General features: G+C 45.4%; 1 protein-coding gene across 7 annotated transcripts in view; it reads right to left on the reverse strand.

The window, feature by feature from the left end:
* Positions 1-25,979, reverse strand: part of RNF213 (ring finger protein 213) — a 127,725-nt gene that overhangs the window by 83,318 nt on the left and 18,428 nt on the right. For 6 of the 7 annotated variants that reach the window (XM_060395801.1, XM_060395800.1, XM_012186467.5 and 3 more), the window contains 8 exons: positions 15,111-15,596; positions 14,698-14,820; positions 13,926-14,095; positions 13,228-13,386; positions 12,696-12,898; positions 5,180-5,463; positions 4,016-4,272; positions 2,561-2,758 (listed from right to left, as the gene is read on the reverse strand). In XM_060395801.1, coding sequence (XP_060251784.1) covers positions 2,561-2,758; positions 4,016-4,272; positions 5,180-5,463; positions 12,696-12,898; positions 13,228-13,386; positions 13,926-14,095; positions 14,698-14,820; positions 15,111-15,596 — 1,880 coding nt within the window. The remainder of the gene's footprint in view (positions 1-2,560; positions 2,759-4,015; positions 4,273-5,179; positions 5,464-12,695; positions 12,899-13,227; positions 13,387-13,925; positions 14,096-14,697; positions 14,821-15,110; positions 15,597-25,979) is intronic. The other variant, XM_060395802.1, reaches the window with a different exon arrangement.

The following is a 25,979-nucleotide window of genomic DNA, read 5'->3' on the forward strand; positions in this document are numbered from 1 at the left end:
TTACCACAATAATAAAAAAAATTCACCAAGAATTAAGCATTTTCAATACATATATATGTATGGGTGAGTCCCTTCACTGTTCACCTGAAACCATCCCCACACTGTTAATCTGCTAGACCCCAATACAAAATAAAAAGTTTAAAAAAAAGAATTAAGTATTTTCCAGCTTTATTGAAATATGGCATATAACACTGTAAGTCTAGGGTTGATTTGATACACTTACATCCTGCAAAATGATTACCACAGTAACAATACTTGATACCTGCATCCATTGTGTCATATAGTTACCATTTCTTTTCTGTATGAGAATCTTTAAGCTCTTATCTGTGAGCAACTTTTAAGTAAACAATATAGTATCAACTAGAATCACTATGTGGTACATTAGCTCTCCAGAATTAATTTGTCCTCAGAATACTGAAGTTTGTACTGTTTGACAAACATCATCACTTTTCCTTATCTCCCAGCCCTGGTAATCACCATTCAACTCTCTGCTCTTGTGAGTTTCACTTTTTTTCAGATTTCACATATGTGATATCGTATCTATAGTATTTGCCTTTATCTGCCTTATCCCACTTAGCATAATGCCCTCAAGGTCTATCCATGTTTTGCAAGTGGCAGGATTCCCTTGCTTTCCTGGCTGAATAATATTTCATCATGTATACATATATATATGGTGTGTAAATATATACATCATATATATGTATACACACATACACACCAGTTCTTCTTTATCCATTCATTTACTCACAGACGCTTAGGTTGTTTCCACATCTTGGCTATTGTGAATGATGCCGCAATGAACATAGGCTGCAGATATCTCTTTGAGATATTTATTTCATTTCCTTGGGAAATACACCCACAAGTAGGATTGCTGGATATGGCAAAAGCTCTTGGTTTAACTTTCGATGCCATTTTCTATTTTTGGTGTAACAATTTAAGAACTAAGCATGTTGATGCATGATGCCCTGGATTCTACATGAACCCAGTTCAGGGAAGGTCTTTAAATCATTCTGTTCTATAACACTGTCTGGACACCCAAAAAGATGACAATGTGAAAGAAAATACTGTACAGCAGAGTGCCACAGAACTGACAGAAGTTACAAGAAACACGTGGATAAAGCTTCACTACATACTAAAGGCCACTTTTGCCTGAAAGACACAATATTTTAGACCAGTGTTAATGTTTGTCATTCTCCAGCTAAATTTTTTCTAGACAGTTGGTCTCCAAGATAAATGACCCTTGAAAGTCATTTGAAGTATATATAATTTTATAAATAATCTTAATTTGGCTTTAATTTCAAAAAATTTCAATAATAGTGAGGAAGCAATAATTTAATTTAGCTTGCTCACTGTTTCAATCTCTAAAATCCTACAGGCTAGATCCTATTGGATTGGGGAGAGCAGGTGAGACTTGGAATAGTTTCTTTGACAAAAGACAAAGTAAATGGGGGATGTTATCTGTGCTTTGCAATAACTGCTAATATTAATTTTTGACTGAATTTGTATTTTATATTTAGTTTTTGTACTTAAATTTGATTTACCATTTTCCTTTTACAGACTGTGCTTTCTACGTCTGCTCTAAAAAGTCTTTGCTTACCTCAAAATGGTACTTCACTATGTACCTACAGAGTGCAAAGCCACTGATCTTTTTTCAATTCCACTTTCAGGAATTCATCTTGAGGAAATAATTGGACACAGAAAATTAAAAAGAAGTGCATCAAAACATGCTTACAAAGCGAATGTGCAGAAACAATCCAAGTGTCCAGGAACAGAGAACTAGCAAAATAAAATTTGCAACACTAAGCAGTCATTACAATAGGTGTGTATTTAGTGGCAAAAATAAAATCATTCATACAATTGATATAATACACTGTTAAGTGAAAAAAGAAAGTTGGAAAACAGAATAGAACAGGATAAATGATCTATTATAGAGGCAGGGAGTAGGGGACAATTGGACAAAACCAGACAAAAGGCACAGATTTCCAGACATAGATAAGTGCTAGTGACGTAATGTATAACATGAGAAATATAATTAACAGTACAGTGGATTATACATAGAAGTTGTTAGGAGAGTAAATCCAAAGAGTTCTTATCAAAAAGGAAATTTTTTTTTCTGTTTCTTTAATTTTGCACCTATGGACGATAGATGTTCACTAAACTTATCACTGGTCATCATTTCATGATGTAAGTCAAATATTATGCTGTACTTCTTCAACAGTGCTGTACCTCAATTATATCTCAATAAAACTAAGAAAAATAAATAATCTATCTTTTGCGGTTTATTTTTAAACATATAAGCACCCACATATCCACATTTGGACACAACCCTGCAAATACACAGGCCTTTGGTGTATGATTATCTCTGTGGTTGCAGGCCATTTTTGTAGTTTTCCATTTCTTGCATGTTTAAAACTTTTTAAAGAAGTAATTTTAAAGGAAGCAATATATTACTTCCATCACTAGAAGGAGAGGTAAGTAGACACTGGAAGTCCACTGGAGATCTTGGAAGCACAGTTATTATTCTAAAATTTACATACACAAGTGCAGGTCCAAAACTTACTGATCTGGTCTTGTTTCCCGAAACTCTGAGAAGGAGATGCCTTCAAGGGCTGCCCAGGTGTCCTCAGGCTGCATGACTGAGCCCTGGGCTGGCAGGGACAGGTCCATGCAGTGGTGCAGCACAGGCAGGGCACACACCCAAGAGTCAACCTTTTTGTCCATGCACATTTGGCACAGGTTTACCAAGGACGCTCGCCAGCTAGAAAGGGAACAGAAATGGACGTGAGTCCAGGATGGCCAATGTGAGGCCCACCTGGGGGTCTGACATCCATTAGGGAAGGGACAGCTCCTCACACAGAGCAGGAGAGCACTCTGGGTATCTGACCAGGGAGAAACCTCAGGGCTCACTGGGCACCCAACAAAAGTGTCAGGTACTGAACAGGCCCTCTTGCAGCCCCAGAGCAAACTCCCAAGGGCATCCTTCCATTCTCCATGACAGTGGGAGAAACAGAGGTTCAGAGAGGCTTGTGATCTGCAGAAGGTCCCTGGTGTAGAGCTGGGGCTTGAACACAAGTCATCTAGCAACAGTAAATCTAAATAGAAAGCAACTTCTTACATGTAAGTGGGGAGCCTGTGAATAACACATGCCATGTTCCTTACAAACACATGTACGTTTGCCAGCATTTCTCTTCTCTTTCAAAATTTTATTAAATTCTGGACAGGATTTAACTGGATGTTTAAAATTTGTAAAACCAGGAAGCAAGTGTCCGTTAAGACTGGCTACTCAGAGAAGGCTACCCAATATTATTCTTGAGTTCAATTCAAACAGCTGCAGAAAAAAGACCTGGGGATCATCAGAGGGTTCTGGGGAGGCGCCTCCACCCAGTGAAATATAAGTGCCTTCGGGACAGGCCACAGCCTCCACACTCCCAGTGCTCCCAGCCCTGTGCAATGGGCACGGCAGCGGCTCCTAAACTGGGAACAACAGTAGCTGAGGCCACAGTGCTTCCACAAACATCTTTGAGTCCAGCTTCATTGTCTTATTATGACCCATCCCCCCAAACACAGGCCCACAGGGCTAAGACATGATACACCTTGCATGCTTGCATGCTCAGGCGCTTCATTTATGTCCAACTCTTTGCTACCGTATAAATTGCAAGAATACTGGAGTGGGCTTCCATGCCTTCCTCCAAGGGATCTTCCAGACCCAGGGATCAAACCCATGTCTCCTGCATTAGCAGGCAGATTCTTTACCACTGCACCACAGGGGAAGTCCATGATACACCTCAAACCCTCTCAAAAGCAAGTATTCAATAGAATATGTAATAAAATGAAAAACAGTACATAGACTAGAAAAAGGCTAGACTGATAAACACTGAAATGACAATAGTGAGTGGTAAAATTACAGGTCATTTTTTTCTTGTATGTTTTCATCCATTCTATGGCAAGCTCTTATTTTTATAATCAGATAAAAACCATTAGAGAGCTAGGAAATCATTACACACACACACACTACCTCTGAGATGGTTCAAAGATGTGTTTCAGGTCCCTGCAAAAGGCATCTGATGATCTGGCATCTGAGTGAAGGAGGTGACAGAGTGAGACCAGGTCTTTTCCCAGTAAGAGGAAGTTGAATTTTTCCACTAACAAAAGGACAATCATGCCCATTCTCAATTTACTCTTCACTGGGCAGCCTTCAGGCAGGGGGTCCCCACTGGTGTCCAGAAATGGTGCCATTTTCTTTGTCAAACACTCCCATAGGTGCTTCCTGACCTGGTCCCAGGGAAAAAGGAAAACGCATAACCATGGTGTTGAACCCACCAGAGGTGTCAGGACCTGCCCGTCACTGAGCTTCGTTTCCTGTGAGCTGGGTAGGGCCCTGAGGAATGAGGGGCAGGGAAATCTCTGGGGAGGAGTCATCCTCTACCTGCCTCCCCACTAAACCCTGAGCATCCCCTTGACTTTGGGAGGTACCACCAGTGGTACATCCAGAGGCCTCAGCATGCTGGAGAGGATCTCAGGTTGGGGTCCTGAGCCTTGTAAGAGTTCACTAGTCATCTCAAATGTGGCTCTAGGTCTGTCTCAAAAATGCTTAAGCCATACCACACAGTAGCTGGAGATGCCATGGAGGAGGATGCCAGTCTTCTTGTCGTGGAGGGAAAGGGCAGGTGAGGAGGTAGGACCAGTAGGGGGCAGGTGAGGAGGCGGGACCAGGTAGTGGAGGGGAAGGGTGGGACCAGTAATAGAGGTGGGTCTAGAGGAGTTGAAACTGAAAGTGTTAGTCCCTCAGTCATGTCCTACTCTCTGTGACCCCATGGACTGTAGCCTGCCAAGCTCCTCGGTCCATGGGATTTTCTTGGCAAGAAAACTGGAGTGGGTTGTCATTCCCTTCTCCAGGGGATCTTCCCAACCCCAGGATTGAACCCAGGTTTCCTGCAATGCAGGCAGATTCTTTACCCTCTGAGCCGCCAGGGAAGCTCTGGTGAGGATGTGGGAGGAGTCAAAAAATGAGGAGGACAAAGAATTCCCTAGAGGTGGCAGTAGGAGACAAGAGGCTGAAATAGCCTGCCCCCATCCATCCCCATCCACTGAGTCTTGGAGTCGTCTGGCCACTAGATGGTGAGGTGACGCTGAATGCCCAGGAGACAGAAAAGGGAGATGTTGCTGACACCCCTACTACCTGCTTCTCTTCATACTGTAGAGCAATCCATGGCTGTTCTTCTCCTTCATAGATCATGGGCACACGAATGACAGAATAGAACTGCTCGAATTGGGTGAAAAAGTTCTTTAAATTGATGGCATTCCAGGTTTCAAGAATGCTGAAGATGCGATCCAGCATGATGGCAGCTGAGATCTCCTTCCCTTTCACCAACTGTCTCCTCGTACCGTCTGTTACACAATCCACCAATCTTTGAACTGTCCCAGGGGACTTCATACAAATTATATCATCGTACTGATGCCAATCTAAGAGTAAAGAGAATATTATACTTAGGGGCATTGAAACCCACTAGACCTGAACACTCCACCCTGGAAGGTTGATCTTGACCAGAGGAAACATGAAGGAATCAAGAAGGGAAAGAAGGAGCCAAAGAAGAGAAGAAAAAAAGGAAAATTACAGAATGTAGTAAACAGAACGCAGCCAGCACTCACTCCATCTGGGCACCCAGCCGCAGATGAGCAACGTGGGGCCTGACCTCAGAGGTAGCACAGATGTTTAGGACAAGTAACCAAGACACCCTGCAACTACCCTGAAAGTACTTGAAACATGCCTTTGTTGAACTAGATGGCTCAGCATACTTGGTACGTGAGTTCCTTAGAAAATTACCACATGAAGGTCAAAAATTTCATACTGAAACTGCATCACTCACTAGGAACTGTGCACCATTTTGGTATATTACTTGGTGCAAGGGCTCATTTCCTCTGTCCTGGGAACAGTGGTAACCAGAGCAGACAAAACAGTACTCAACATGGGGCAAGGGTTGAACTCATGCTTGCTCTTATAACCATCTGAAATGATGTGAGTGCAGACCTAGAAAACCCAGGAAAATCAATTGTCAACTAATTAGAAGGCAAAGAGGTCAGTAAGACACCAGCGGCAACACAAGTGCATAAAAGTAGCCATGAAAATCAGAAAGTCAAGCCTCTGAACAAGCCTCCTGCTTCTTGTTGCCCAGCCTGTTGTCTTTGCTGGAAGGCCCTGCTCACACATCCCTGCCCCATCCCAGCCCTGCCCAACGATAACTAGGGATCACTATTTGGATCTGACCTCAAGCGTCAGCTCTTGCGGAAGCTTTCCCTGCTCTAAACATTCTTCCAGAGAAAAGGTGAGTGAAAGCTGCTGGCCTGGGATGGCTAGTGCCATGGAGGTGGGGGGAGTGCCAGTCAGGGTCCTGGGCATGGGACACCCTCGACCCCAGGACAGTGGGGCAGGGAGGGACATTAATGGTCTTGGTCTCAAAGAATCTACTGGAAGATTAGAGATAAAATATTTAAGTTCCAACCTCATAGAGAAAAGAGAAAAAATCCAAAAGCTAGAAAAAGTACAAAAAAGAACAAGGAAAACAAGGTAGATAGAAAGATAAGTTAATTTGTCAAAAGTGAGTCTTCCATTGATAGTCAAAGTTCATGCCAATGGGCTAAATTCCTCCATTAAAGATGATCAGACTGGGAATTCCCTGGTGGTCCAGTGGTTAGGACTCCACACTTCCACTGCAGAGAGCATAGGTTCAATCCTTAGTCTGGGAACGAAGATTCCCCCAAGTTGCACAGTAAAGTCCCCTGCCCCCAACCCACCCCCTCCCTCCCAACAAAAACCCAAACCAACTAAAGTTCAGCAAAACAGGGATGTGGCTGTAACAGCTGAATCTGAGAGAAAACTGAGGAGTTGGGACAAAAGCAAAGAGGCTGAGAGGGTGGGTGAGGAACAGACACAGCAGAGTCAGTTTCAGGCAAAACACAGCACAAGGCAAAAGACACTGGAACAGACAGACTGCCAGTGACGGCTGTTTCTGCCACCAGCACACACACCTCCCCTCTGGTCTCCCTGCATCACGGGGCGGAGCCCAGAGTCTCCATTCTGCCTGCCTTCAACAGTGGCTTCTACCAATGAGAGTGCTCACAGGAGGCTTAGAAGGAGGAAGAGGGGTGGGAAGACATCTCTCTGTTTATTGGGATTCAGTTCAGTTCAGTCACTCAGTCGTGTCCGACTCTTTGCGACCACATGAATCGCAGCATGCCAGGCCTCCCTGTCCATCACCAACTCCCGGAGTTCACTCAGACTCATGTCCATCGAGTCAGTGATGCCGTCTAGCCATCTCATCCTCTGTTGTCCCCTTCTCCTCCTACCCCCAATCCCTCCCAGCATCAGAGTTTTTTCCAATGAGTCAACTCTTCGCATGAGGTGGCCAAAGTACTAGAGTTTCAGCTTCAGCATGTCTTTCCAAAGAAATCCCAGGGCTGATCTCCTTCAGAATGGACTGGTTGGATCTCCTTGCAGTCCAAGGGACTCTCAAGAGTCTTTTCCAACACCACAGTTCAAAAGCATCAATTCTTCAGTGCTCAGCCTTCTTCACAGTCCAACTCTCACATCCATACATGACCACAGGAAAAACCATAGCCTTGACTAGACGGACCTTAGTTGGCAAAGTAATATCTCTGCTTTTGAATATGCTATCTAAGTTGATCATAACTTTTCTTCCAAGGAGTAAGCGTCTTTTAATTTCATGGCTGCAGTCACCATCTGCAGTGATTTTGGAGCCCCCAAAACTAAAGCATCTTTTAATTTCATGGTTGCAATCACCATCTGCAGTGATTTTGGAGCCCCCAAAACTAAAGTCTGACACTGTTTCCACTGTTTCCCCATCTATTTCCCATGAAGTGATGGGACTGGATGCCATGATCTTCGTTTTCTGAATGTTGAGCTTTAAGCCAACTTTTTCACTCTCCTCTTTTACTTTCATCAAGAGGCTTTTAGTTCCTCTTCACTTTCTGCCATAAGGGTGGTGTCATCTGCATATCTGAGGTTATTGATATACAATTGCACTCATCTCACATGCTAGTAAAGTAATGCTCAAAATCCTCCAAGCCAGGCTTCAGCAATACGTGAACCGTGAACTTCCTGATGTTCAAGCTGGTTTTAGAAAAGGCAGAGGAACCAGAGATCAAATTGCCAACATCCACTGGATCATGGAAAAAGCAAGAGAGTTCCAGAAAACATCTATTTCTGCTTTATTGACTATGCCAAAGCCTTTGACTGTGTGGATCACAATAAACTGTGGAAAATTCTTCAAGAGATGGGAATACAGACCACCTGACCTGCCTCTTGAGAAATCTGTATGCAGGTCAGGAAGCAACAGTTAGAACTGGACATGGAACAACAGACTGGTTCCTAATAGGAAAAGGAGTACATCAAGGCTGTATATTGTCACCCTGCTTATTTAACTTCTGTGCAAAGTACATCACAAGAAACGCTGGACTGGAAGAAACACAAGCTGGAATCAAGATTGCCAGGAGAAATATCAATAACCTCAGATATGCAGATGACACCATCCTTATGGCAGAAAGTGAAGAGGAACTAAAAAGCCTCTTGATGAAAGTAAAAGAGGAGAGTGGAAAAGTTGGCTTAAAGCTCAACATTCAGAAAATGAAGATCATGGCATCCGGTCCCATCACTTCATGGGAAATAGATGGGGAAACAGTGGAAACAGTGTCAGACTTTAGTTTTGGGGGGCTCCAAAATCACTGCAGATGGTGATTGCAACCATGAAATTAAAAGATGCTTACTCCTTGGAAGAAAAGTTATGACCAACCTAGATAGTATATTCAAAAGCAGAGACATTACTTTGCCGACTAAGGTCTGTCTAGTCAAGGCTATGGTTTTTCCTGTGGTTATGTATGGATGTGAGAGTTGGACTGTGAAGAAGGCTGAGCACCGAAGAATTGATGCTTTTGAACTGTGGTGTTGGAGATGACTCTGGAGTCCCTTGGACTGCAAGGAGATCCAACCAGTCCATTCTGAAGGAGATCAGCCCTGGGATTTCTTTGGAAAGACATGCTGAAGCTGAAACTCCAGTACTTTGGCCACCTCATGCGAAGAGTTGACTCATTGGAAAAGACTCTGATGCTGGGAGGGATTGGGGGTAGGAGGAGAAGGGGACGACAGAGGATGAGATGGCTGGATGGCATCACTGACTCGATGGACGTGAGTCTGAGTGAACTCTGGGAGTTGGTGATGGACAGGGAGGCCTGGAGTGCTGCGATTCATGGGGTCGCAAAGAGTCGGACACGATTGAGCGACTGAACTGAACTGAGGCCATGGGAGAGATTGATATCTGAAGCCTATTTGCAAGGAGAATGTTTATGGCAAAGGAGTTTACTGAATTTAGGGCTTGGAAATAATTAGAACAGTTAGAGGTTAAAGATTTAAGGAATGTTGTGAAGTTAGCATATTTTACTATAGCTTATAGAAGTTAGGAATTTTTAGAGACACTATAGCTAGAAGCCTTTTTAAGAGATAGTGAGCTCAGGATGTTAGGGGCAAAGAGGACTTAGGAAGATTAGTAAACTGAGGAATTTAGCATGAGTTACAATGTAATCATAAGTTAACTATAGGACACATTAGAGGAGGTAGATAATAGATGATAAAGTTAATTCGGAGAGAATCACTGAAGCAGGAACTCTGTTTGAGGCGCAACAATGATTTATGGAGATAATAAATCTGGGAGAGGGGGAACTGAAAATGTCAAACCTCTGGCCTAATGTTTTTGTAAAAATATAGAAGAGAATCTTAAACTTGGAATAAACAGGCAGTCCATGGAAAATTGAGAGGCTGTGTCATTTCTCTCGCCAAGACCGTTCACCTCTTCAGGCTGAATCCCTGACAGCTGGAGTTGGACTCCGGCACTTTCCTCAATCAACAAAATTCCAGTGCCTTCCAGACACTCCTCACAAATCATGGATGATGTTAGGGGCTGGGGCACTCCCCCACCTGGGTCCAAGAAGTGACCTCCAGACCCTCAGAAGCCAATGAAGGCCCTCCTTGGCCTTCCAATTAGCCCTTCCATTGGTTATTATGACTCACCTCCTTCCTGCTTAAAGTGCCCAATTTAACCCAAGCAACCCAGGTACCATCTTCCAGGGAGCTCTAAGGTCAGTCTACCAGCAGAACATCTAAATAGGACAGCCCACACAAAGAAGTAACTAAAGTGCCCGTGGACTTTTGCAACAAGGAAGGAAAAGTTCTAACACTGATTTCTTTTTAAAAGCTGGAAAAATGTAATTACTAAAAAACTCAGACTTCCCTGGTGGTCCAGTGGTAAAGAATCCATGTACCTATACAGAGGACACATGTTCAGTCACTGTTATCGGAAGATTCCACGTGCCACGGAGCAACCAAGCCCATGCACCTCAACTACTGAAGCCCACAAACCCTAATGCCCATCTTCTGCAACAAGAGAAGTCCCTGCAGTGAGAAGCCCAAGCACAGCAACTAGAAAGTAGCCCCCACTTGCCACAACTAGACAAAGTCTATGCAGCACTGAAGACCCAGAGTGGAAAAAAAAAAAAAAAGAAAAACTCTATTTAGTACAATATCATGATTAAGAAAGCATCTAAAAAATAAAGTTGTTTGGCAATTCTGAGTTAACTCTCCAACTTAAAAATCTGTTTAATGAACAGTCCATACAACTCAATCAAAAAACAAACAACACAATCAAAAAATGGGCAGAAGACTTAATAGACACTTATTCCAATAAGACATACAGAGGGTCAATAGGCATATGAAAAGATGCTCAACATCACTAATTATTAGAGGAATGCAAATCAAAACTACAATGAAGTATCACCTCACACTGGTCAGAGTGGTCATTATCAAAAAGTCAACAGATAAATGCTAGAGAGGGTGTAAAGAAAAGGGAATCCTCCTGCACTGTTGATGGGAATGGAAACTGGTGCAGCCACTATGGAAAACAGTATGGAGGCTCCTCAAAAAACTAAAAATAGAGCTACCCTATAACCCAGCAGTCCTACTTCTAGGCATATATCCACAAAACATGAAAACTCTATTTTAAAAAGATACATGCACCCTAATGTTATTTACAATAGCCCAGCATGAAAGCAACCTAGGTGTCCATCAACAGATGGATGGATAGAGAAGACATGATATACACACATACACACACTGGAATATTACTCAGTCATTAAAAAAGAATGAAATATTGCCATATGCAGCAACTGGATGGACCTAGACATTATCATATTAAGTCACACAGAGAAAGACAAATATTATATGATATCACTTATATGTGGAATCAAAAAATAATACAAATTAATTTATTTACAAAACAGAAACAGATTCACACACAAAGTAAACCAACATGATTACCAATTGGGAAAGTAGGTGGGGGGAGGATAAATTAGGAGTGTAGGGTTAAGAGGTACATACCTATATATAAAACAGGTAAGCAACAAGGGTTTAATGTAATAACACAGGGAAATATATTCAATATCTTGTAATAAGCTAATAAAGGAAAAAATCTGAAAAAAATAAATAACTGAATAATTTTGCTGTACACCTGAAGCTAACACAACAACTAACTATACTTCAATAAAAGAAAGAAAGAAGAAAAGAAAATCTTTTTAATGGACTTTAAAATGCCTGGCTCTGTATTAAAAAGTGCATCTCTATCTGGTTTGACAGCTTAAGTATCAGGAACCAGCCAGATAAAATCTGAAGTGACTAAGGCAGTGCTTCTTAAATAAAAGCAAACGAGACCTGCCATCCCAAATCACTACCATGTCTTCTGCAAAGACTAGTTTAGCACCAGCTCTTGTCTGATGAGGGGTCATCTCAAGCATGGAAACAGCCAATTTGGATCATCCAGCAAGTGCAGGGCAAAGTCAAAAAGGATCATGGGACTCTGCAATCAGCCCATATAGAAGAGAGCCTTGTAAAGGCAGGCAATCGAGTCAACACTTGGGCACTTTTAAGAAGAGAACATGACTAGTTTCTTCTGTCTTTGGGCCAATTCAAAATAATCAAGCATCTGCCCCATTGACCTCTACTGCCGTCAGACACCCAACAGAGATCCCTGCCACGGGCAGCTTCAATGGCAAAGACCCCTCCAGATGATTGCATCAAGTCACTCCCAGCTTTCAATTCTGCCTAGCTGAGGCCCCAGACATCAGAGAGCAGAAACCAGCCAGCCCTGCTGTGCTCCATCCAAACTCCTAACCTACAGAAGTAATGAATACAAAAAAACTGTAATGAACCCCAAAAAACAAACAAAATAAAACACCTGATCTTGGTGACAGACTGGTCCATCTCTCAAAAGCTGACAGATGAATCTTTTTAAACAAGAACTTTAATATTAAGTAGGCTTTATCTAATAGTAGCTCAGATGGTAAAGAATCACAAAGAATCACGGCTACCTCTCCATGTCCCAACCCCCTCACTTCTCAGCGGATCCACCCTCTCTCCTTTCCCTTAGAAAACGTCCACTACCTTGTTTACTCTTGTGAGTGCTTAAGTTAAACTGATCAGAAGCATGCTGCCAAGCTCAGGCTCAGAAAACATAAAGCCGGGAGGTACGACAGGGCCAATGCCAAGCAAAGAAGACCCACAGAGGACAAAGAAAGCCTTTGTTCCAGAGAGGAACGTCCAGCCTCAGAGGCTGATCGATCAAGAGTCTTCGGCTTACCTCCAGAGTGCAGAAGGGAAGATTTCACTCGCAGACAGCGGTTCACGTGCTCGCCTTTCTTTGCCTGTTCTTTGTAGATGAACTCATACTCCACAGAGTTCTTGCCTCGGCAGATAACATACTTGTAAGGAATGGGTTTATCCACGTGCTGCTTGGAAATGGTGGTGCTGCCTTCAATGAGGGACCCGTTCTCATGTAAGTCTCTGTGAATAAACAGGACAGCAGCTGGTTATGTGAAAATCCTCTCCCAGAAATGTTCATTCTCAAACACAACATGGAGTGCAGACCTAATGCTATAAATCTATGCTGAAAGAAGGGATGCTTCTAGAATAAGGCTTACTTCCACATGGAGACAGAAAGAAGACCAAGATGAAGTATGACAAAGAACTGCATTATAGGGAAGAGTTTTTTGAAATATTCATCTTTCGAAAGTTCTAAGAATTAATCAACTTGATCAGAATTATGATTTAAATATATTTCAAAGACTGGACGTTCTGTACATTTCCTTATGGGCCACCTGGGATATACTTACTTGCTGTAGTGCATTTCGCAAACATTATGATTCCATGCAGGCTTCCCGAGTTCTTTTCCGCCCCTAACATATACTTTGTGTTGATCGGGGTTGAATCCAAAATCTTTAGAAATGATTGCATGGAAGTACACCATGATTCCTTCCGGGGAGCTCAGCACGCTGGGGGAAAGTCACATAGGAAAACACTGATTAGATCTGGCCTCTCTACTCCCTGCCCACACACACATGCAGGCTCATATGTGCACACATGATCTTGTTTCTGGGCGTGCACTAACACACACCCTAGCAAAGTGCAAGAGAGGCCACACTTCAGACAGACTGCCCACCATGTGGGTCCGCTTGGCTCTCCCTCTATGGTGGAGGAGGACAGTGGGCACAGGGTGGGGTGATCTCTGCACAGCTCCAAAGAGCTGGGGGTGGTGGCAGGGGGTGACTGAGTCTGGGGCATGACTGCCTCTCTCCTGACTTCGGTAAGGTCCATGCTGCTCCAGGTCCCCAGAGACCATGTGATGGTGCATTTCAACCAATCAAGGAATTGGAGCAGATGCCCCTCCCCTGCCTACCTCCTTAGCATTGCTCTTTGCCCTGCGAGTCAACAAAAAGGCAGCCTGGGAATCTCCTCTGGGGTGGCGTGCCCTTTCCAGCCCCAATGCTGGGTGGGGGCCAGGCCTGCGCCTCCCTGAGCCAGTTGTACCCACCTCTCCTTAGCTCGCTGTGTGCTCTGGTTCCTTTGCTCCTTCTCATTTTTCACAGGGGCTGCATTATTTCCGTTATTCCCCTCTGGCTTCTTCAGGTTCTTTGGCTTGGCTTTCTCATTATCACCTGTTTTCCCTCCAGGAACAGCCGTCTGGTCCTTGGTTGCAATTTCCTGGAACAGGCACCCAAACCCCAACCTTTATACCAGGCTCCATGCTTGCCCCCAACATAGGACACTTGCCACAGTTGCCAGACTGGTCATATTCCTTCCCTGCTCAGAACCTTCAAACGGCTTCTGGTCTACCCACCACAGGCTCCAAGGACTCCTGTCCCAACATCGTTAACCCCAGCCCTAACCCTGGCCTCTCTTCCCTTCACCTGCTCTTGGGAGAAGCAGCTTTCCTGCTGACCCCTAAACAAGCCCACCACACTATCCCTTGGGGCCTTTGCATGTCCCCAGATAGGCACGTGGCTTGCCTGTCACTCTGAGTTCTCCTTGGAGAGGCCCTGACTGGTACCCACCTCAGTCCCTTGCCCTACTTCTCTCCAGGGCACTTCGCACAGTCTGGCTTTTCACGTCTTTCTCCCCACTAGAATGTGAGCTCCCAAAGGCAGGAACTGGTCTCATTCATCGCTATACCCCCAGCACCTAACACATATTTACCAAATGATTAAGCTGTGGAAGGAACGGGACTAAAAGGAGCAGCCCACGGGATGGACAGCAAGGATGAGGGCGTCCTGGAAAGGCGACCAGGCAGGCATGAGATGCTTTACCTGGCGGTGGTCTCGGGAAGCAGGGACACTTGTGGGCGGCTCTTTTGTTTCCTCAGTCCTATCTTTAACATCTTTCTCAGCTCCTTCCACTGAACCAGCTGGCTCAGCTGCAGCATCACTTTCCTGGAAGAAATAAAGCCCCAAAACATTAGGGCCAAAATAACAAAATGCCCAGGGAAACTTGGACTCAATGGCATAAGGGTCAGCCTCTGCCACCAGCCCAGGAACAGGGGTCAGCAGCTCAGGGTAGAGGCATAGCCCCTCCCACAGCCCCCCTCCCAGGAAGCAAGTCCCAGTGGACTCCCTTCCCAGACAGTGAAGTGTTGTCAGAACCGCACTGCACAGCAAGGTGTTGAGACATGGCAGGCCTACCCTGGTCATCACTCCCCTAACTCACCCCAGACCTAACTCACCCCAGAAGCAGGAGCCCTGGCCAGCTGCCCAGTGGTCTGCAGCTCTTTCCTGGGCTTGGAGGTGTCTGCCTTAGGCTCAGGCAACAGGAGCTCCTGGGCAGTATCCTTCTCCTTAGGAGAGCCTTCACTGGCAGAAGTGGGGAGATCTTCACCCGGGAGGGCTCCTCCCAGAGTCTGGTCCTGAGGTGCCGGGCTGCTCAGAGACTCAGTGCCCATGGCTGCTTCTGCCTCTCCTGCAGCCTCGCCTTGCAGAGGGTGCCCCACAGCCTCCAGTGGTATTTTGCCCACACTTGGAGGCTCGCCTGGCTGGTGAGTGGGACTATCCTGCTGAGTTGGGCTTTGGCATGGAGCTGTGTCCTGGAGCCCAGAGTCTGCAAGCGAACTCAGACTACAGGGCTCCAATGAGGATGAGGACAAGGAATCCAACTCTGCAGATGTGGCAGCATCCTTGCAATTCCTTTTCTTCCTTTTACTCCTTCTACGCCGCTAAACAGAAAAAGAGACACTCATTATGTTTCTCAGGTTTTCTATACTCTCACCAAAGGTTTCCTCCAATTTCCTTTCCATTTCTGAAGCATGCCAATCATAGCTCATCCCAACCACCTTACAACTACTAAATCTGCCATTCCTATCTCTTGGAAAGAATGAAACTGGGCATTCCACAAAGTGAATGGGGGTGGTAAACAGAGTTGAGGGACAAGTGGGGAGCAGTGATGGTCACACACTTTGCTTTGCCCAATCCAAGTTGAGACCCTCATGTGGAATCCCTTCCAACAAGGAGGGCCCTGTAAAGATGGCTTGCCAATGTTAGAAAGTATGCACAGGCCCGACATGTCACACTCTTATATGGTGTGTATTACAGACAAAACAGACATGCAAAAATGAGCAGAAGCCTAAAGCTGTTCCTTCCTGCACTTGCACTGGCACATTATGCTTCTGCCTGCAGATCCTCACTCAAAGGCAAGAATCCTCAGCTTCGGAATCAGAGACAAGCTTGTAGAAGCAGTTGTGACAGGCCCTTGCGAGGACCCCGAAGGGCTGAACGCCCTGCATGCATGGCAGTCTTGGTCTGCAGCACAATATTGATTAGTTCATTAAGTGCCAGTAACCTATGACCCTCCCTGCCACTGAAGCTCAGTGTGGGCCTAGGGCTTGGCATCTTGCCCCTTGCCTGGGCTCAGTCCTCGGGAGAGGGAGATGGAAGACCTTGGGGTTTATCTGCACATGGGGTGGGACATCTTGTTCTGGGTCAGCTTCCAGATTTTCTCCAAGAAACCTGACCAAACTTCCAGCCCATTTGCTTGAAACAAGCAGCACAAAGCACAGGTTGCCCTGAAGGCAATTTCCCAGTCTGACATCGACACCAGCTAACACTATGGAGGAAAGAAGGAAGGTCATTCAAGGCGGCCACATCCCTAACTTCCAGGGCATATGGATCTCTGAAGGTCTTGCCAACATACTGGTGGTGACTCAGCACATCTGGGGGACCTCAGGTTCTGCATTTCCATGCCAGTCCAGGCTTGCTCTGTAAGCACTACCAGCAAGCAGCTCCCCACTCCAGGCACCAGCATCTCCATTAGCTTTCCTGGTGGTCCTGAAGGGCAGCCTCACTGGGAACCACAGATCAGACCAGCAGGAAGCTGTATGCAGACCCCGCAGCCCCAGGCCCTTTGCGGATTCTCCTCCTTTTTGAAGGCATGGCTGGCTTAAATTAAGTCGCCTATGCTGATTTACCAAAAGGAACCTGGAACTCTGTCCTAAGCACAAGGAACAAGAAAGTAAGATGAGTTCTTCCCCCATAAAACTGATGGTTTACTGGGAGAGAAAGACAAAAACAGATGGTTTTAGCTTGTTAGTAGGACTTGGAGGCTTCCAGCGAAGAGGTGCAAGTTGAGTCTGAAAGTCACTGACAGCCAAGAAGGCAGTTTCATCAATTAGCAAAGATTACTGGGACCTGTGCATCTGAATGTGGCCAAAGCCACAGGCTACCTTCTAGGTTGACCGGCCCACCCAGAATCAAAGCTTATGCTTGGCCAGAAGACCCCACATGACTGGTCTTCACAGTCTGTCAACCTCATCCTACCCTAGTTCTGCCCTGGCCTCCAGCATCAATCCTGTTTTTTATTTTCTGTACTTTAGGATGTTTTGGCATTTGGGGGGACCTTGCTCATCCTGGAGAGACTGACCCTCCCAGGGTTACTAATACCCAGAGAGAGGAGGTGACTCCCCACAAGCACATTTTTCATCTGCCAATCAACCAACATGGAGCTCCTTCCTCCACCCACGGCCCACCTCCTTTATCAAACTCTCCCTCCAAGCCAACATTTCCAGCTCCAAATCACCACAGGGCCAAGTACAGGACATCTAGACCACCCTACAGCCCAGAGTCCACCAAGAGCACTCACACTCAATTCTGAACCTCCTCAAACATGCCTGCCCTGCCCCACAAGGCAGGCTCGGGGCCACTTTCTCCCCTTGCTCCTTCTAGCGCCCCTGCAGCCCTTCAGGCATGGCCCCTCCTCTTGGGAGCTGTGAGGAACGCTGACCTCCTGTGTCATCGCTAGTCCCACAGTCAGGGCGCCGCGGGCTTCTGGTTCGCTCTTTCGCCAGACACCTCCTTCACCTTTCACTCTGTCCTCGGCCCCACATCCCTCGACAGACCACCTGGACACTCCCAGTAGAAAGAAACCCTATGCAGCCCTGCACTTGCTTTATTTTGTTCCTCAGAAACCGTCAACTAAACGCCTTTTATTTTCTCTTCCCTCCAGGGAGGAAGTCTCTGTGTTCTTCACTGCTGCATCCACAGTGTCTGGAAGCATCCCTGAGCCCCGGTAGGTGCCTAAATGCTTATATCTCATTATATAAATTCCTCAGAAAGTCCCATGTCTCCCTGCAGCACCGGCATGTTCCCTCTGCCCCGGGACACACCCACCTGTCAGGTCTGTGATCAGACCCAAAAACAAAGGGTTTTCTATCAAACTATTAGTGAAATGAAAATCCAAACTACAATGAGATATCACCTCACACCAGCCAGAATGGCTGTCATAAAAAAAAAAAAATCCACAAACAATAAACTCTGAAGATGGGTGGAGAAAGGGAACCCTCCTACACTGTCGGCAGGAATATAAATTGGTACAGCCACTATGGAGAACAGCATGGAGGTTCCTTACACTAAAAATAGAGCTACCATATGATCCTGCAATCCCACTCCTGGGCATACATCTGGAGAAAAACATGATCCGAATGGAAAAATGCACTCCAGTGTTGATTGTGGTACTGTTTACAATAGAGAAGACATGGAAGCAATCTAATGTCTGTTAACAGAGGAATGGATAAAAAAAGCTGTGTTACATACATAGAATGGAATATTACTCAGCCATTAAAAAGAATGCAATAATGCCATTTGCAGCAACATGGATGGATCTAGAGAGCGTCGTACTGAATGAAGTAAGTTAGACAGAGAAGGAGAAATATCGTGTGGCATCCCTTATACATTGAATCTAAAAAGAAATGATACAAAGGAACTTACAAAATAGGAAGAGACTTAGAAAACGAACTTATGATTGCCAGGGTGAAGGGAGAGTAGTTTGGCATGGTCATGTACGCACTGCTATGTTTAAAATGGACAGCCAATAAGGACCTATTGTATAGCACATGGAACTCTGCTCAATGTTATGTGGCAGCCTGGGTGGGAGAGGAGTTTGGGGGAGAATGGACACATGTATATGGATGGCTGAGTCCCTTCACTATTCACCTGAGATTATCACAACACTGTTAACTGGCTTTACCACAATATAAAATAAAAAGTTCAAAAGGAAAAAAAAAAGAGTTTTGACATCTGATTTGCAATTTGCCTTTCTGCTCTTTATCTCACTTTCTCCTTTTTTTTTTAAATCCCTATTCGATTGTGCTTTTTTATAAGGTGCTTCAAAACCCTTAGAATAAGATTCAGATTTCACACAGGCAACTTAGTTCTCTCAATACACATCAATGGGGCCACATGAGTGTCTGGCCCCTCACAGGTCTACAGGCACAAGGCTAAACTTTTCCTTGACAAAAATCAAGTCTATATATACACGTTACATATTTATGTATTCCTCATTACTATGGTCTGTCACTCTGAACTCATTAGTCAGGAATATGTACGCTAAAACTAAACACTACTGATTAGGAATCCAGACCTGGGTCACAACCTCTGGGTGTGGGCAGGGGATGGGGGTGGTTGGGAGGAGACCCCAATACTTCTGATGATGTCTTTGTTGACAATGGATGGTAGGGGATGAGTATCCACTAAGATAATCCTGCATCTGTGTTATAAATACTCTGTAGGGTGGGTGTAATATTTAATTAAAACATTTGAGAAGTGCAGAGTTTATTGACTTGGAACGGATGCTAGAGAACTTTCTGGGGACTGACTGTCCTGTCACTCGATCGGGTAGGGGTCACAAAGCTGAACACACAGCAGAACAAATCCAGGGGGTTCTACCCTGAAGGCCTGTGCATTTCATACAATACCAATTATACCTCAGTTCAAAGGCTGTATACCAGCTCTAAATGCATACATAAAGGCTACTCCTATTTCTGCCTAGAAAGAATTAGTGAGAAAAAAGTAACAGTTTGCTACTTCTTGGAGGGAAGGTGGGTTAGTCAGAATACATGTCTGATTTTATATTTTATAATGAGCATCCTCAGAGAGCAGAGAGATCTCAGTTTTGGGAGGGCAAGGCGGCCTTGTTCACTTGCCTGAATACCAGGTCAGGAGCACACAGAGGGGTAGGGTGCGTGCTGTGGACCCTGAAAAGGCACATATAGCAGGAAGAGAGGGTGACAGGTAAGAATACTGACCAGTTGGACAGAAAGTCTGTGAAGGTTTTGACAAAGGCTGGAGGGTTGGAGGCTAAGTGGGCCTGCAGCTCTGCCCAAACTCCCAGGGGTCCTCTGCCTCATTCTGCACTGACAGTGACTGGGATAGAGTAGGATAGTTAGTTTAGGAATCACTCTAGGGGATTAAGAATGTAAAAGGAATTTTATGGGAGTTTGGGAAACTGTTGTAGGCTAATGACTACTCAAGAAAAGAATCCAGTAACCTAGCAACAATCTACACATCTTGAAGGAAGACCAAGCATCCAAGCATCAGGCACACTCAGGCCACAAGTTCTGATAATTAAAACACAAGATAGCAGTTATGGGATCTGAATCTTGTTACATGAAGTCAGGGAGTTAACAGTCCTTGAAGAGTAGCATTTCGTAGCCAAGACAGGAACATAGGTGAAGGGGGACAGAAACTAAATGAAAGAGGACATTATACTGAAACTTAACCGAGCCCAAGCTCATTCTCCTGGCTGCACTGACAGGTCAGTAAATTGGGAGCTGAGTTGTTGGAACAAGGAATAATGATTTTAATCGGAAAGTTAGCAGACGGAGAAGATGGCAGCCTAGCGTCTCAAAAAACCATCTTACCACAGTTCAAATTCAGGCTCCTTTTATACACAAGAAGGGGGAGGGGGAGGAGACCATTTAGGCACTGACCAATGGCTGAGCAGGACCACTAAGGGTCGCTGGTTTGACAGTCGTCCCACTCTTTGCAACCCTGTGGACTGTAGCCCGCCAGGCTCCTCTGTCCATGGGATTCTCCAGGCAAGAGTACTGGAGCGGCTTGCCATGCCCTCCCCCAGGGGATCTTCCCAACCCAGGGACTGAACCCACGTCTCTTCTGTCTCCTGCACGGATAGGCAGGTTCTTTACCACTATTGCCATGGTCCCTGGTTGACAGCTGCTCACTAACAGTCACTTGTTTCGGGGAGGGGCCCACTTTGACATTGAACTGTGGCTGAGCGGGACCACTAACTGGTCCCTGATCGACAGTTGCTCATTTTGGGGGAAGGGGAAAGCACTGAGGCACCAACCAATGACTGAGTGGGGCTGCTATAGCTCCTGCCTGCCTCACCACCACTCCACCTTGAGTAGAAAGGTGCGACGCCAAAAAGCAGCCAGGTCTGAAGAAGTACCTGGTGGCCCTCACAGTGTCCTCCAGCTCTCAGTGGAGTGAGATGCCCAAGCGGCAGAGACTGCGGTTGATGGGATGGCAGTCTAAGGTGGCAGGTGCCATGGGCTCAGCCCACTGCTCGCTTCAGTGGTCAGATCATGACAATGAGATGACCTGGGAGCTGGTGTCCCCAGAGCAGAGCTTCCGCCTGTCCACTTTCACAGTAGATGGCTTCCCAGGTGGCACCGGTGGTAAAGAACCTGCCTGCCAATGCAAGAGACATGAGAGATACGGGTTCCATCCCTGGGTCTGGAAGATCCCTTGGAGGAGGGCATGGCAACTCACTCCAGTATTCTTGCTTGGAGAATCCCTTGGACAGAGGAGCCTGGTTGGCTATAGTCCATAGCGTCACAAAGAGTCAGACATGACTGAGGTGACTTAGCATGCACGCATGGGTGGCAGGTACAGGGTCCCTTCTGGTGGGCTAGTGGGCTAAGCGTGGCTGCCTAGAAAGGTGTGATAGAGCAGTTCCTGCCTTAAGGGCACCAGGGAGAGAGGAAGGAAGAGCCCAACACACTTTGGGTTCCAGTTTGGGCTGGGGAGGCTGCTATTACAAAACCTGAGATGAACTGCCATATTTTAGTATATGTTACCACCCTTTTGCTAACATACATATGATTTAAATAAAGCCATGATAGTCCCAGTTAGACCATATAGAGTCAAAGGAAGAACTAATATAATCCTTGATATCCACTCAAAAATGAGGAAGAAGGTGGTCTCTCCACTTTTGCTTTGATTATAAAAATGAAGCTCTCTTTGTTCCTGGGGTGACGCTCCCTTGCCTGCCTGCTTGTATCTGTCATAAGTGTCCTAGGCTAATAAATTCACTCTTTGTCTATCACTTTGCCTCACAGTGAATAATTTCAGTGATGAGACAAAAGAACCTGAGCTTCAGTAGGTCCTGACACAAGGTGAGGGGTTTTAATGAAAAGACAGTGGGTTTGGACCTCTCTCGTGGTCCAGTGGTAAATAATCCACCTGCCGATGCAGAAGATGCAGGTTTGATCCCTGGTCCAGGAAGATTCCCTATGCCGAGTGGAAACTAAGCCTGTGTGCCGCAACTACTGAAGCCCGCACACCTAGAGCCTGTGTTCACAACAGCGAAGCCACCACGATGAGAAGCCCACGCACCTCAACAGAGCAGCCACTGCTCGCCACAACTAGAGAAAGCCCTCACAGCAACAAAGACCCAGGGCAGCTGATTAAAAAAAGAGAGAGAGAGTGGGTTCAAGTCCTCTCCTAAGTCAGGGATCATGGGTTCAAGTCCCAGCCTGTGGATACAAGTCCCAATCAGAGTTTGGGTTGGGTTTAAGTCCCATCGGAGAAAAAGCGTGGTTTCAATAGGAAGTACTGTGCCACTAAGGACAGTGTCACCTTTCCACTGGCATCTGATCAAGCACTTCCTTCTAGCAAACAGGCACTGCCCAAGCTCCTTCTCTGCAGCCATCCTTCCTGCCATCTTTGGACCCAAGTAACCTTCCTCAGCTTCAGTTTCCTCTTTTGTAGAACTTGGATGACACACGTGGACAGTACTTTGATGAGGAAGAGGGATGGCGGGGGGGGGGGGTGTCCATCCACAAACATAGGCGGGCTTTGCAGAAGCAACAAGAGAAAAAAATCTGGGATGAGAACTAGAAGTATCACGTTGACCCCCAGCCTGACAAATTCCAGCTAGCGGTGTCATCATTAGGACCAGCGCCAGCCTCTCAATTACACACTATACACTTGCAAAAGGGAACAAAGACTCCACAGTAGGGACTGCCGAGGAGAAAGAGAGGGGCCATCAGGAAAAAGATGTGGCAAGAATCTCTACTAAGGGCACCACGAGATTCCTGGATTTGCTGAGAACGGGAGGTTCAAGGGACTCCTGGAGTCTTGGAGAGATGCTCAGACCACCCCTTGTCCTGCCAGCTGCCTGGCGCCCTGCTCCCACTCCCCAACTCCAGGAAATGATCCCTTGAACCTCCCGTTCTCAGTTGAGTGGTTCCAGCAGGATTAACTCTACTCCAGCTGCAGGGTCAGCACAGCACCCTGGCTTGTTAGGAATGGGTACGTGTCCCAGTCAGAGCCACTGAGATTTGAGGACAGCTTCCCTGGGGAAAGAGATGCTTCCTCTTTCTTCTCTGGAAGCCCCCCAAAGAGGCATTCTCTTATCCCTCTGAACAACGCAGTGGGAGGTGGGTACCCTGTGGAAGGGTCCAAGGTATTGGAGACTATGGAGAGGCCAAGGAGCTAACTGACATGAGGAAGTTGGTGCAAAAAGAGAGAGAGATACCTGGACTTCAGGAATATCAATGTGCCTGGATTAAACCTTGTCTGCAGGTAGATGCCCAGATTAAACCTTGCTTGCAGTTAGGTCTACCCAAGGTCTTCTCAGTTACATGAGTGACAAATTCCCTTTATTGTATTAATTAACCTAAACTGGGGTTTCAACTGTTTGCAAGCAAAAGATTTCTAATGGTTAAACCTCAAAGTAGGCTGTTTCCTTTATACAGAAGCCCCAAATAAGTCAAGGCAATCAATGTTCTAACAACTTTGGTGGCATAAGATGTCAGGCTCTGGTAGATACACTCGGGCCACAACATCCTCAGGGCTCCAGACCTCCACACTGTGGCGCAGTCCAGGAGGACCCCTCTGTGCCACCTGCCCAACCCTCTGATCACTACAGAAGGTAGTGGAGGCTTTGGATCCCATCAACAGGTGCCAGCTGCCCTCCCCACGGAACCTGGATCATGCCTGCCTTCTAGAAGAAGGGTGCTGTCAGCAGGAAAAATATCAAGGAAGTACATGCCATAGCGAGGGAGGTGACCGTGCAGAACCAAGAGGGTCTGGGAGGTGTGGCTGTGTAAAGATGGCAGTAAATGAAAGATGGACCCCTGGAGGGACATGACCTTGCTCCTGGAAGACAACGATTATGGGACGGGATGACAGGATGATAATAGCCCAACATGTGGACCCCAACCACATCCCCACCCCCAACAGCAGACTGGTAGACATCACCACACACCTGAGGCCGGCAGCCACCAGCCAAACCCTCTTTTTAATGGAACCAAACCTGGGAACCTAAAAACATAATAGAAATGAACTTATTTACAAAACAGAAATAAACCCACAGACATAAAAACAAACATGGTTATCAAAGGTGAAAGGGGGGAGGGATAAATTAGAAGTTTGGAATTATCAGATATATACTACTATACATAAAACAGATCATCAACAAGAATTTACTGAATAACCCAGGGAATTATATTCAATATCGTGTAATAAGCTATAATGGAAAAGATTCTGAAAAAGAATACATATGTAACATATATATATTTAACACATGTATAGGTGTATAGTATCACTTTACTATACACCTGAAGTATTGTAAATCAACTACACTTCAATTTTTAAAATCATAATAAAATAAGTAAATAAAACCAAAACCACCTAACCAAGCAGCAACAGGGCAGTCTCTGGAGGCTGATCATGTGCTCTGCTCTTGCCACCCCTCGAGGGGAACTCTCCCACATTTGCTGCCCACTTATCCCTTTCTCATGGGAACTGCCTTTTACATCTTTCACCCATTGTCCTGTTAGTACATGGGTGTCTTATTTCTTTGAAAGAATTAGTTAGGTATTCCAGTTGTGAACCCTTTGTCATCATATGTTGCAAATTGTTTCTAACCATCTGCTTCTCCATATCATGGCTGAATGGTCTCCTCTAACCCAGAATCTGGAATATTTTATGAATCCCTATCTGCATTTAAGGGGTTGTTTTGGTGAGGCTCTGGAATATCTACATAATTTTATAAATAGTCACCTATATTTTCTAGAACTTTCAGGGTATCTTTTACATTAGTCAACCAGTCTGGTATATATCTTAGTGTTTACTATGAGTAAAGAAGGGCTTTCCTGATGGCTGAGTGGTAAAGAATCCACCTGCCAATACAGGAGATGTGAGTCCGATCCTTGGGTCGGGAAGATCCCCTGGAAAAGAAAATAGTAACTCCACTCCCGTATTCTTGCCTGGGAAATCCCATGGACAGAGGAGCCTGGCAGGCTATAGTCCATGGGGTCAAAAATGAATTGGACGGGACTTAGTGACTAACCAACAACAAGGAGAAAAGAATCATTTTTTCCAAATGGTGAGCCATGGTTCAAATGCCCCTTACTTAAAGCAATGTTGCTCTCTGATACATGATACCACCTTTATCACCTGCTCAACTGTCATATATACTCACACCTGCATCTAGATGTTCTATGTCAACTTTCCCTAATGGCTCTCTGTTACTCCATTAGGATGCTCTGTTGCTTTATATTGCTGTGCTTATAGCTTACAACACATGCTGATGTCAAATCTCCCATTTATTGTACTTTTCTACATTCTTTATAGGAACTCTCACCAACTTATACTCCAGATGGACTTTTAGTGTCTTTTATCAATTTCCAAAAACAAAACAAAGCCGCTGGAAGCAATATTACTTTTGCACATTAACTGACCAACTGGATGTATACATCTGAGTAAAGAACTGACATCTTTACAGTATTAAACCTTCCTTTTGGGAAAATCTATTTGCAACTTGCTTTTCCTGTTTTTAGATCATGAAGGGGCTCTCCACATCCGCTCCATATTTTCTATCAGTGCTCATGCACTGCTGTCCACTGTATTTACAAGGTGCTTTTGGGTTTCTGTTTTCTCTTGCACCACATGGCTGGTGAGATCTTAGTTCCCCAGTCACAGATTGAAGGCACCAAGTCCTAACCACTAGACCACCAGGGAATTCCCAAAGTGCTTCTGCTCTAAACTAACCAATAGATCGAAGCCCAGAGGCAAGACCA

Source organism: Ovis aries, chromosome 11, assembly GCF_016772045.2.
Source record: "Ovis aries strain OAR_USU_Benz2616 breed Rambouillet chromosome 11, ARS-UI_Ramb_v3.0, whole genome shotgun sequence".
NCBI lineage: Eukaryota > Metazoa > Chordata > Mammalia > Artiodactyla > Bovidae > Ovis > Ovis aries.